The 13,179-nt window shown below is 37.8% G+C and overlaps 2 protein-coding genes across 3 annotated transcripts; one reads left to right on the forward strand and one right to left on the reverse strand.

The window, feature by feature from the left end:
• The first annotated feature begins 6 nt into the window (after nucleotides 1-6).
• Nucleotides 7-6,385, forward strand: LOC110419305 (Galactosyltransferase family protein). 2 transcript variants are annotated; one of them, XM_089784008.1, is made up of 13 exons: nucleotides 7-178; nucleotides 1,188-1,290; nucleotides 1,373-1,437; nucleotides 1,517-1,728; nucleotides 1,844-1,907; nucleotides 2,190-2,262; nucleotides 2,481-2,601; nucleotides 3,110-3,197; nucleotides 3,284-3,409; nucleotides 3,503-3,609; nucleotides 5,407-5,575; nucleotides 5,669-5,780; nucleotides 5,932-6,385. In XM_089784008.1, the coding sequence occupies exons 1-13, from the start codon at nucleotides 66-68 to the stop codon at nucleotides 6,190-6,192; spliced, it is 1,614 nt and encodes a 537-aa protein (XP_089640134.1). In that variant the 5' UTR covers nucleotides 7-65; the 3' UTR covers nucleotides 6,193-6,385. The 2 variants fall into 2 exon arrangements, with proteins under 2 accessions (XP_089640134.1, XP_021287974.1); XM_021432299.1 differs by lacking the exons at nucleotides 5,407-5,575; nucleotides 5,669-5,780; nucleotides 5,932-6,385 and adding an exon at nucleotides 4,251-4,747.
• A 3,133-nt stretch (nucleotides 6,386-9,518) lies between these two features.
• LOC110419359 (transcription factor MYB97-like) lies at nucleotides 9,519-13,005 on the reverse strand. Its single transcript, XM_021432367.1, has 4 exons — nucleotides 12,422-13,005; nucleotides 11,927-12,326; nucleotides 10,186-11,305; nucleotides 9,519-10,042 (listed from the first exon to the last, which is right to left on the reverse strand). Exons 2-4 carry the CDS (start codon nucleotides 12,275-12,277, stop codon nucleotides 9,768-9,770), a joined length of 1,746 nt encoding a protein of 581 aa, XP_021288042.1. The 5' UTR covers nucleotides 12,278-12,326; nucleotides 12,422-13,005; the 3' UTR covers nucleotides 9,519-9,767.
• Nucleotides 13,006-13,179: the final 174 nt, after the last annotated feature.

Genomic DNA, 13,179 nt, shown 5'->3' on the forward strand with positions numbered 1-13,179 from the left:
TTAACTTGAGATAAGAAATGGGTTTTGCTTTGATTTAGATTTTGATTAGTTTTGGAGGAAGAAAAATGAGTTGGAAGAGTAAAGGACTTGAGCCAAATTCAAAGTCTGTGGTGACAAAAAAATGGACTCTTTTGCTTTGCATTGGCTGTTTTTGTGCTGGGATGCTCTTTTCTGATAGGTAACTTCATCTAATTCTTTTGGCTTCTTTAAATTTCATTTCTTGATTTGGTTCTAGCTTGTATCTGCAGTTTGGTGAAGTCGGTGCCTGCAAATTCATCAGTTTTATGAGATTTCTTTCTGATTTTCATAAAATTGCTTTTGTTTTTCTAAGTTTCCTGATTTAGTAGGATTTCTTTTGGCTTATTTGCAATTTTGGTGAAGGCACTAGCTGCTTTTTTCTTTTTCCTTTTTAGATTAGTTCCATGGACCATGGTTTTTAACAATTTTTTAGTAGGTTTGTTGATGTATGTTTGTGGGGTTTATTGCTTATTTGTGGATATTATATGAGTGGCAATGATTATGAAAACTTTTGATAAATAATCATTCATTTCTGGTTTCTTTAATTTAGACTGAGACGGGCTTTGTAATTAATGTTGTCCACTTTGTTAGATGGTGTAATGCAAAGATCTGCACTTCCTAGAGTACTATGGAGGGTTTCCTGTCCTTGTTTTATGTTTTTTGATGCTGGATTTAAAGCTTCGGCCGTTTGAAATTTACTTTGCTAGTTATTGCCATCATTGAAATCAAATTAAGGTATTCAAATTTTAGGTAAGAATTGATTGAGGTTTGAAATCGATTGTTTCTTGGTGCTCCCTCCTCATTTTCCTGCTATGAGAATGGCACCTCCTCGTCCTCGTCCTCTTCTCTGGTGTAAGAGCCAGTGTAACAGTGTAACAGAAAGTTCATGATCAAACTCAAGATTTTGACTGGTTTCATGCCATATGATAAGAACCCAGAAGATTTCCAGAATATATTTATTTGACATGGCATTTTAGGTTTGAAACACTTTATTTGGTGTTCTTCTATCTGAAATTTGTTATAGGAGGCTTTTGTTGTGAGTTTTAGTGTGATTTTCTTCAAGAATTATGGGCTACTGTTGCTTTAAAATTGATAATTACCTCAAAATTTTCTGTTCCAGTTTATTTTACCAATGTGAAAGCGAAACTAATTAGATCTTTTGTCCATAGAATGTGGGCAGTTCCAGAGGCTGACGATAAAGGTGTATCACGAGAAACAGGGGCTAAAGAGGAAAGGCTAAAGTTAATTACAGAGGGTTGTGATCCAATAGAAGTCAGTATTTATTCAAACCCTTGAAAATTTTGTCATCTTTTGGTAGGTTCTTGTTAGCTCATATGATGCCTTCTGTTAACAGAAGGATGTGAAGCATGAACCAAAGGACATACTAGGGGAAGTTTCGAAGACTCATCATGCAATACAGTAAGTTTATATTCATGCTTTGTTTACTTGGATTTTATTTAACTTAGCAGAAGGTTTATTTGCTGAATATAAAATGCAGAACACTGGATAAAACAATATCAAATTTGGAGATGGAGTTAGCTGCTGCAAGGGCCGCGCAGGAATCTATAATTAATGGTTCTCCCATTTCAGATGACCTGAAAATCCCCGAATCAAGTGGGAAGCGGAAATATTTAATGGTTGTAGGCATCAATACTGCTTTTAGCAGCAGAAAACGAAGAGATTCAGTTCGCGCTACTTGGATGCCTCAAGGTTTGTAGATTGATCTCTTTCTGTCCATATAATAGTAAATTTGGTGTGTCATTTAATATATTTCTAAACTAACTTTTAAGATGAATAACTGGTCCTTCATTTGTATCAAAACCAGGGGAAGAAAGGAAGAAGCTTGAAGAAGAGAAGGGGATCATAATGCGATTTGTAATTGGTCACAGGTCAGTACTTTATTTGAGTTCAAAGTTAGTTAAGGTAGAAGTTCACTTTTCTTTATCTTGCCAATATAAAGAATCTTGTATCCTGTGGTCTTTGCTTCAATAAACGGTTGAGATGCAAGGCAATTTTATGAGGCCTTTTTTATATGGGCTTATTATTCACCAGATATATCTTTCTTTGTTTATAATCTTATTGCTTCATATACGGTCTTCTTAACTTTTGAAGTGAAGGACTACTTTGATGGAGTGGAATATTCCTAAACTTTTTATCCATCCAATTGACAGTGCTACCTCAGGGGGTATCCTTGATAGAGCTATTGAAGCAGAAGACAGAAAGCATGGTGACTTTCTAAGGCTGGTACTACCCTCAATCTTGCTCATTTTCAGCTTTGTGTATATATGTTCTATTTGACAAGAGCATACATAAAAGAGCTATTTCTGCAACATTATTGTTTTGCTCTGATATCTAGAAGCAAGAGCATACTTACAAAACTTTTCTACAACATTGTTATTTTGCTTTGATATTTAGATAATATCTAATGCTGCCTAATTTTTGTAAAATTTTCATTTGAGCAGGAGCATGTTGAGGGTTACCTCGAATTATCAGCCAAGACAAGGACATACTTTGCCACTGCTGCTGCCTTGTGGGATGCTGATTTCTATGTCAAAGTTGATGATGATGTGCATGTAAATATAGGTAAAGATGCAACATTGTCTTGCCTGTTTTTGCATTTCATGAAAACATATTCTTTCAGACTGGTGAATATTTAGCTCAATATTCTTTAATATACTTGCTGTTCTCATGTAGCAGCCAAAATGTATGTTTCCCTTGAAACTAAGTATTATGTGATGATGACTAATACGTTGTCTTGATGTAGCTGCATGTTTCCTAGATTTGGTATATTAAGAGAGGATACTCGCTTTCGACTTCAATGCGAAGTACTGGATATAATGACATATATAGCATTGGGAGATAGTATCTAAATATCAGATTTTGCGTCATTTAGTTGTATTAAAATTGATTGAAGTTGTTTTGCAGTTTTGGAACCAGCTTAATTAAACAGTTTCTATGTGCAATACGAATATACAATTAATATCAGAGTTTTTTTCTCTCTCTGAGGATTTGTAGATTACAATATAAAAGGAATCTTGTTGTCTCTATTCTTCTTATGTTTTCTTACATTGTCAATCTATGTACCGTGCAGCAACACTTGGAGCAACTTTGGCTAGACATCGATCCAAGCCAAGGGTTTATATTGGTTGCATGAAATCTGGTCCAGTTCTTGCTCAAAAGTAAGCCAATCATGTTCGATATTATCATTTTAGCTAAAAGTTAACCTTTAGTTATATTTTCTCACTTTTTACCCATCTGTGGACAGGGGAGTAAGATACCACGAACCTGAATATTGGAAATTTGGTGAGGAGGGAAACAAGTATTTCCGCCATGCCACAGGGCAGCTATATGCCATTTCTAAAGATTTGGCTTCCTATATATCCATTAACCAGTAAATTCCCCATCTTCTGAAGGAGAATGTTGTATCTTTGTGTTTGAAATTCATTTGTGTTTACTTCTTTCTTATGAAATGGTAATTTTTCAGGCATGTGCTGCATAGGTATGCTAATGAAGATGTTTCATTGGGATCATGGTTTATCGGGTTGGACGTAGAGCATATAGATGACCGCAGACTGTGCTGTGGTACCACTGGTAATGTCATAAACTAATGCAAATGTCTTGTTGTTTTCTTACCATCACATCTCACCTAGTATCTGGAAACGGGCATTTTGTTGAACCTCTTTCCTATTAAAGGATGATAAAAATAGATTTTGATCTTCAGATCCTAGCTTGAATCATCTGATTAAGGAACTTGTTATCAATAAGTGGTTTTTACTAGTCATATGCTTTAAGTTATGACCACCTGGGCTGATAGATCTAGCTAAATATTTTCTTTGTCATTGACAATCTCTTTAAACAGCCACCAAGGCTTGGCGTAGGTTGTTGGTGTAGGGGGTTTTCTGGGTGGAGTGGTGGAGATCTTAGGTTTGAGTTGTAGTGCTTTCGCCTTGTTTGTGTTAATAAAAGAAAAGAAAAGGGAAAACTCTTCACCATAGGCATGAAAGCAACTCTAGGAGGTTTTGTGATACCAACTGTTTGGCAACAACCCACCTCCACCCCTGCGGGCCTATATTGTGTGTGTGTGTGTGTGTGTGTGTGTCATTCTGTCTGTCTTTTCGTACTCTAAAGTAAAGTATAGCAGAATGGGGAATAAAGTACCATTCAGTTCTAGGAGTATATACTATAATGCCAGGATGTGGAACAAAAGATTGATGATAACAACATTGCTGCAGATTGTGAGTGGAAGGCTCAAGCAGGCAACATCTGTGTTGCCTCATTCGACTGGACCTGCAGCGGGATTTGCAAGTCAGTTGAGAGGATGAAGGAGGTCCACCGGCGGTGTGGAGAAGGCAAGAATGCTTTGTGGAGTGCAGCTTTCTAGCAAAGCGCAGTTCCTCCAAACTCAGGAGGAAGCAAGTAAATGGATTGGAGCTTGTTTTTGACCTTTGAGTATGCAGAAATGTACCAACTGTCAAAATGTAAAATGTAGAAACAGGGTTGGGAGGGGGAAAGGAGAGGGGTTTAGGCTGCTGAGTGTCTGCTCCATTTTATATAGGGAGAAAGACCCAATAGCAGTTATAAGAGAGCAAAGAGCATGTAATTAACCATTCTTTATTTGCTCCTTGCGGGAGCGTTTTGTAAGTGTGAATGGCAACTCCATAATAAGTGCCAATATTTGGGCTCAGCATTTGCTGCCCTCTGATTTACGAATTAGCGGCTTTTTCCATCATACTTTTTGACTGCTATTCTCGCTTTTCCATGATTGTGGGTGAAAATAGTGATGAATGTTTCACTTTTGATGATACCCTTTCCTTTCTTCATGCTAAAGCATCACCACCCTGGTGGAGATTGCCTGACTACTTATGCAAGTCACTGGAACTTGCAGAACTTCAGATTCATGCAACCATGAGTTGGGACAGATGCAAGCAAAAGTCACTTCCTTGCTAGTTTCCCCATTGGAAGTGATTGAGCTCTTGACAAAATGGCTTGATTGGCTCTTGAATGACCATAACGGTTCTCTGAAACCAAGATGTCCAGCATACACTTGGACAAATCAGAGTCAAGTTTTACTGAACCTTATCTAAGTTAAGAGCAGGAAAGGATCAAGGCCTCTAAAGCCATGTGGAATTGATCAATCATGGCATCTTCTATTAGAAAATACCCAAAAAAATAACACCCATGATTCCTTTGCTGAAAAGGCACAGCCCCACTGCTTCTCACCCATCCCACTAAGATAACGTCTAACATCACGCCTAGCCTCTTTCAAGAACTTTGTTTTCATACTAGGAGGGTCTATATTTATCCCCACACATTGCACTTTGCTTCAACTTTGTTCTGCTGGAATTGTGTTTTTGCCTTTTCCTTAAAGGATGAGTAGTAACATTGCAGATGATACAACTAGCTCAAACAACTATAACCCAGTTCTTAAGTTCCTGGATTGTTCTCTTAGGCTTTCTGTGATTCCTCTCAGTGCTGCAACAATATGGTTGACTGTAACCAACAGGGAAGATAACAGCATGTATGGAGAAGTAAAGTTCAGCAATGTTCTAGGGCTCAAGTAAGTGATGTTTGTTCAATATCTTTACAGTGTTGTCAAGGCTTTTTTTTTGTTTCTTTTTGCTCATAAGAAAGCATTTGAATTCCTTCATAGGTACATGGTTTGCATCAGTGCCATATGTGCCGGTTATGCTGTTCTTGCTGCTGTTGCCTTGTGCATCAGACGCTTGGTCACTAAAGCTTGGCTTTTCTTTGTCTCCGATCAGGTCTTCAACCCTTAAACTTCAACATACCTTCATCTCCATAAATATTCCTAGTTTATGTTTCCTTCTTTATTTCACTGAGCAACTACTTCATTCCATACTCTAGTTTGAGCTTTACCTTTTTGTACCTTAACCATGGGTTGATTTGTGACAGATTATAGCTTACTTAATGGTCACATCAGGGGCAGCAGTGATGGAGATTGTGTACTTAGCTTACAATGGTGATCAGAAAATCACATGGAGTGAAGCCTGCAGTTCTTATGGGAAGTTCTGCAATGGAATGAAGGTGGCCTTGATTCTCCATGCCCTGGTTGTTTGCTGCTTCATTGTTCTGGCTGTGATCTCTGCTTACAGGTTGTTCAGCCTGTTTGAACCTCCTCTCTCTTCCAAAGATGTACAAGAAGAAAGGACCTAAAAATGGCTGTTCCATCCACAAACCTTTTATCTGTATACATCTTACTTAAGCAGCAATACCCTTCAGATTGAGTTCATAAAAAATAAGAAGTATATGTTAATTTGTCACACCTTTGTCACATTAGACCATTTGATAATGTTACTGTAATTTGAACTAAGTGAAGTAATGGTTACTCTTATGAAAGACTAGAGACCAATCATTTTCATTTCTGTGTTCAAATTTATTTCTTGAAGGAAAATATGGGACCATTGCACCTAACCCGAAGCACTATGGCTAAGAAAAGGGCCCTAGGGGGATATCTCCAATGGCCCATCTCACCAACCATAGAGTAGAATTTGTTGCTTCTTTATTTCCCATTTTAGGAATGGTGTCTTTTGTTAGTTTTGCAATTCTTTTTTTTTTAATTCTCTCTAAATGAATAACAATTTCATTAAAAGGAAAAGAAAAAAGAAAGGGGAAAATGTTAGGCCACTTTAATTACAATGATAATTTACTAAACAACATCATAAGTTAAAGAAAAAAGGAATAAGATTGTTACTTTATTAATTCAATTAATTAATAAAAATAGTTTTCTTACAAACAAGACAATTAGTCTTTTCCAAACCAAACGACTAGAGAAACCTCTTGCACTATTGCCTTTTAATATTTTTCAAACCCAATTTTAAAGTTCCATAAGAAAAATATAAATGGGCTAGAAACAATGTACTCCCAAACTAAACAACTATTATTGGGCTTGGCCTAAGTCAACAGGGTCAAGGGTAGGATTGGGTTGGGGCTGGAGCAGACCCTGCCCACATAAATTGTGGCATGGAGATTTTGTAATTGCAAAGAGAAAGTCACCCAAATGAACATGAAATTTTGATGCTTTATTGTTCAGTGTTTATTGCACATGAGGATGTGATGACAGCATATTGAAGGGGTCTTTGTATTTACATATGCAACTGGGTAATGAAAGTCGTTAATGTTTTGCTTCCATTTTGTGAATGTTTCATATTATGGAGAAAAGATACCTGAGGGAGCCTGCAAGAAGTTTCTTTAAGAAAATTATTGATGGAAACAAACATTATTTTGATTTTCAGAGATTGAAAAGCCAGAGATGAAGCAAATTTTGGGGGCAATTTCGCAGGCAGTCAGTGGCCTTTCTCTTGTCTGTTTATCAGGTCAGAGCTATACACGCTAAATCATTGCAACGTGGTATGTGTGTATACATAAAAGTTATTTGTCGAGCCACTGCAAGCAATGTCCTGCTAGCTAGGAAGGGTCGAGTTACCACTGATTTGATGCAATATTATACTTGGCAGTGAAAGCTTAGATGCTTGGCTGTTTACTACTGTTTTTGCATTGGACTGCTTGTCTTGAACAAAGCTCAAGATCTCAATTTCACCATTGCAGAGGCATAGCACGCTTGGTTTTGTGAAGGTTAGGTAACTTTCCTTTCCTTTCCTTTCCTTTCCCTGTATCTCTGTTTTATAGAAATCTTAACCATCTCTCATGTTCTCTTTTGATTTCAGCGCAAGAGGCATGGATTTACTGTCAGTTTTCTCCTCCTTAATAGGCATCTTGAATCTCTTGGACAACTGGGTGTCGTTAAAGGGGTCTCCATTTAAAGACGGTAACAGCATCAACATATCGGTCTCAATATGTTTTATAGCCATATTGGTTACACACGATGGCCTGTATGTCGGATACCATAAAACCATCATCAATATCAGTATCTTATCTGGATCTCTTGCCATTATCTTAGTCCTAAAGATCCTTTTCCCGAACCTGGGGTGGTTCTTCATGGCGATATGGCTTGCTTGGTTTGCTTGTCTGGCGCTCGACTCTTACAAAGAGCTCTTCCAGTTCTTCGCCGTTGCAGCTAAAGGTGTATCTGACCTTTGGAACACATTACTGGGTCGTAATCAAGTCTGCGAAGAGAGCAATGATCAGTCATCTACAGCAGGTCATGCTCCTGCTTGATTACGTGCATGTTAGCAGCGGGTCAGGGTTGTTAACGTAGGGAAAGGTGATTGCATTATATCCTAGTTCATTTTGATGCTTGGTTTCTCTTCAATCAGATTAAATACTCTATTTAGCTTTTTGTTTCGGAAATATTTTTGTTTAATGTTATTTACTACAATACTCATTGATATCAAATTTAAATATCATTTGATTTAATAAGTTATTTCACATTTATTATCGTCTGATTTAATAACTTCGTTTACACTTTTTATTGTTGCAGTTTTTTTCACATGACATGATGAATATTTTTATTCTTATTAAACTTTATTTGATAAAACTACAAAAAAAAATTTTAATATGATAGAAATATACTGAGTTAGGATGGATATATAAAGTAAAGCTATTAAAATTGGACTATAATTAACTTGATCTAATTACTGTAAATTACTTATAAATACTTGAATTAATTGGGAGGTTTTCGAAGAATGGCTTAAAACTTTATATCCATATAAGCAAGTCAAAAGGAGAAGGAAGAAGATATAGAAGTGGGTGGATTGATGCATAAAAGAAGGGTACATGAATGCTAATTGCACATGGATGGAAGAGAAGGCCATGGATATTACGGGATTGATGTTGCTAACTTTTCCTGCTTAAGTTTTGTAGTGAGGTTAAATTGATTCTAGGTTTACTGCTTAGGCTTAAACGCTGGTTAACCCTGTTTTGACCTGAATTTGGTTTCAAATTCTACCAAACGGAACCACGCACATGCGAGTGGAATTACAGGACACCACTCAATTAAAATATATATATATATACATATTTTATTATATGAATAGAGCTGCAATAATGTGATCACACAGCTTCTGAACTTGATACAATAAATTCTTTTTCTTTTGGTGTTGGGATTCTTTGTTTCTACATAACCAACACATTCTTTTGCACAACTTAGGAAGAGAAAGCTTCAAATTTGGGTGTTGGAAGAGTCTATGAATCTTCCTTAGAATGAAAATTTTTCCAGTTTTGCACTTAGTTATATATATATATATATATATATATATATTGAAAAGTAAGATTTCATTAGATTGATTAAGGAGAGAAGCCTCCCTGTCAAAATACAACCCATCCATGAATTTGGTATCAATGCCTCCCAAAGCAAGCAGACCAACTCATGGCACAAGGCTCGAACAAAAGTTCATTAACTATATACATCAGGACTCACATTCAGATCACTTACAGGCACAGGGGTCAATATCATCATATTCACATTCAAAAGATTCTCCAAAAAAGAGACCAAAATGCAACATAAGTCCAATGAAAGGATAAGATTGATAGGTAGCCATATGTTTTCAGAACAGAAAAAGGATAAGATTACTTGCAATTAATTATAAGATTACATCATAATTGGAAGAAAGCTTGGCTGATCTTCTCCAATGAAAGGAATCAAGACAAGTGTTGATTAACAATTAATGATAATACAAGAATAACATAAGATCATCAGATGCTTGAGTTCTGAAAAAGTTCATTTTGATTGTTATATTGCTCTCATTAGTACAACAAACATAATCAAACCAGACAAAGAAAGACCAAACAAGCAAAACCCTAGCGATTTTAGACCCATTTTTTGTTTCCTCTTAATTTGACTCAGCAAATTCCAGGCAAGTTGTCCCGAGAGCGGGAGCTAGGTCTCCTGGTGCAATGTGATCAACAGGCAATAATGAAGCTATTTGATGCATCTCGAGGCCTAGATTATCATCTGTTATAACTGAAGATTGCCCGTTGGAACCTTCCCCGCTGTCGCTATACCACTCGGGGATTGGCATGGAAGAAGGAAGAATATTGAGCAGCTTGGAGTAGTCTTCGTGCGTGGTGTTGATCTGCTCTTGTGTTTCTTCTTTTGGTTTCAATACTACATTTGTAGAAAGCAAGCATTAAATGAAAAGAATTAAGGGAAACAAATGAGAAACATAGTCCAAATCAAAGAAGAGATGTGACCTTCTAAAGGTTAAAAGAACAGTTACAAGTATGATGGAAACTATTTCATGGACGGACCTGAAGCTAAACACTCAGAGCTTGAGCTGAAGTCAACCAAACCACCCTGCCTCGTCAACAGATCATTGCTGCCTGTCAGAACCTGTGCTTCTTCCAACATATCCTCTAACAACCCGTTTCCGCTAACAGGCATGCTCAAGTTGGGGTAGTTGCTACTGTGATAATTGCTGCTATAGTTATTTACTTCATTGGCATGGAGAGTAACCTCAGAATTTCCATCTTGGGACAACAATTGGTATGAAGGGAGCTCCGTTTTCAACGGATAAGCAACTCCAGGAGTCGAAATGAATTGTCCTGAATCGAAATGGGGACGGAGAATCCTTGAGGATGAAGCAAGATCGAGTGTGATTGGATCCAAGGAAAATGAAGGGTAGTGTTGAGGGGTCAATGAACTAGTAGTAGCAGTGGCAGCAACAGTAGTATGAGGTTTGAAAACATCAGTACTTTTCACCAATGGAGAAAGTGGGAACATGAAGCTCGAATTTATGATCCTGTTGCTGCCATTCACAGTAATGTTATGATTGTTATTATTACTTTCAGCATTATCATTATTTTGCTTGAACCGCTTGTAGCGAAGTGGAGTTTGGAGGGAAGGTAAGGTTCTGGGGAAGAAGAAGTGATCAGAAGAAGTAGCATTGACGGTGGTGCTATTAGAAGTGGAAGTGTTGAATGTGGAAGAATCAAAGAGAGGGAGAGTTGAGAAGGCAGGGGGAGATGGGAGTGGAGAGGTAGATGGTGGTGTTGAAGGGGTGGGGCTAGGAAGAGGAGGCGGCGTTGAGGCCGGACTTGGACTAAGGAGAAAGGGTGTTGGCCCTGCTGCTGCCGCCGCATGGTGCGAAATATGGAGGAGAGGTTGTGAAGCTGAGCGCGGGAGATGGAAAGAATGAGGTGGTGGTGACAGCATTGAGCCACGGTGGAGAGTGGTGGGAGTTTGGAAGGAGAAAGAGGAAGGTGACTGCAGGGTTGGAGAGGAAGGGATGGGTGTTGTTGGTTGTGAATGGTGGTGTTGGGGATAGAGGGGTTGGATTTCAGGAGGGTAAAGTGGCAGCCCTTGGCGCTGCTTCCTCTTCACTCTTGTATTCCAATAGTTCTTGATTTCATTGTCTGTTCTCCCTGGTAGCTATAGCCAAGGCAAAAAAGATGGAACTAAATCAGAAAATTCATCCATGATCAAAATCTGATACATCAGATTATAGCAAATGTAGATAATTAATTCTAATTTTTGACAGCAGATTGTTACGAATTGGTGGAAAAGAAGGGCTGACTATTTTTAGAATGTGGGATTGTACATTGAATGTCAGAGAAAATAGATAAAAAAATTGCTCAAAGCTGAAACAACCCCCCCATCATATCCTAATCCTATAGGAAGCAAAAACAAAGCTAAACATTAATTTGTTCTGGAATTAAGCTGTAAACCAATATGAATTCAGAAAATACCAACTAATAATTGGCTTAGAAAATGATTAGATTATTGAAAATTATGAACCCAGATTATGATCAAATTGCAGAGAAAGTGAAGCTAGAAACAAGAACATCAGCTTTATCAAGAACAGAAAAAGAAGATGTAATGTAATGCAGAATCTGAATTCCACAAACAAAGACAAAGTGAACAAAAAAGGGGGAAAAGAAGATCAAATGAGAGACCTTTTCTTAAAACCCCATGAAAGGAAAAATCAAAGGTACACGTAAAGAATTCAAAAGAAATCAATCATGGAATGAACCCTTTATGAGGAAGTATCACCTGAGTAGCCATACGAGCCCACTTGTTCCCCATCTTAGCATGCAGCTCGACGATGATCCTTTCTTCTTCAGGAGAGAAAGCTCCTTTCTTCAAGTTAGGCCTCAAATGGTTAGCCCACCTGAGCCTGCAACTCTTCCCACAACGTGCCAACCCTGTGTTCTTCTGCACTGCATTCCAGTTCCCTTCACCGTGAGTCCTCACGTACTCCGCCAACACAGCATCCTCCGCCGCCGTCCACGGCCCTTTTTTCAACGTTAAGCCACCTTCTACGCAGCTGTTGTGCATGTCCGAGGTCCCACCACCCTCGTTTTGTGTAGTCACTTGGTTGTTTCCTCCCATCATCAGCATCATCTCCCCTTTTGTCTCTTTTCTATTCTCCCACGTTATACAATAGTAATATCTATACGTAAAACAAAAGGTTTGATGATGTTATAGTTTTGGCTTTGGTTTGTCCTCTTGTAATAAAAAAAAAAAGAAAATGGTTTAACTTCTTACTTCTGTTCTTCTTTGGACTTTCTTTGGGGTTTAATGGAGAGTTTTTGGGGTGGGTGGTGATCGTGGGCTAGCTGCTGCCTTATCTTTCCTTTCTTCCCCTTCTCTTCCCTCCCTTAGATCAGAAGGGAAAGAAAACAGAAAACCAAAGAAGAAGAAGAAGAAGTTATGGGGCTTTTTGAAGTAGGTTTTGTGGTTGAGAAGGTGAAAATGAAAGCCAGAAGAGAACAAAGAAATGAAGTCTTTGTCCTTGATTACACAAGCTATTAAAGAAACTCAAATGGGGGTTCGGGCTTTTGCCCCTTTCTAAGGTTGTCCTAAGACAAAAGACAACCTTGGAAAAAGCAAAGAGGAAGATGGTTTTGTTTTTGTCTGATGCTTCTTAGGAAGGAAGGAAAGGGGTTTCAGGGTGGGAGGGTCTCTCTCCTAAGCCCTGGAAGGAAGGGTGGCTTTGGAGTGAGACCCCATAAAGGGTGGCCTTGGCAAAGCAGTGTTTTAACAATTTCGAGGTAAAATTCAATGGTAGACCCTAATAGGCGGCTTCCATTTCATTTGCCATTTTGCCCCTCTCTTCCTTTTTTTCATTTTCTCTCTTTTTACAGCCTTTATCCTCTAGTTGTTTGCTTGGCTCTAATTTGTTTCATTGCTGGTTCGAATGTGTGTATATATACATATACATGATAAATTTAAAATTTTTTATAAAAAATAATTTTATTATATATATTAAATTTTATATATAATAATAAAAAACTTAAAAATTA

Source organism: Theobroma umbraticum, unplaced genomic scaffold (genome assembly GCF_002168275.2).
Source record: "Theobroma umbraticum cultivar Fairchild unplaced genomic scaffold, ASM216827v3 scaffold_67.0, whole genome shotgun sequence".
Classification (NCBI taxonomy): Eukaryota; Viridiplantae; Streptophyta; class Magnoliopsida; order Malvales; family Malvaceae; genus Theobroma; species Theobroma umbraticum.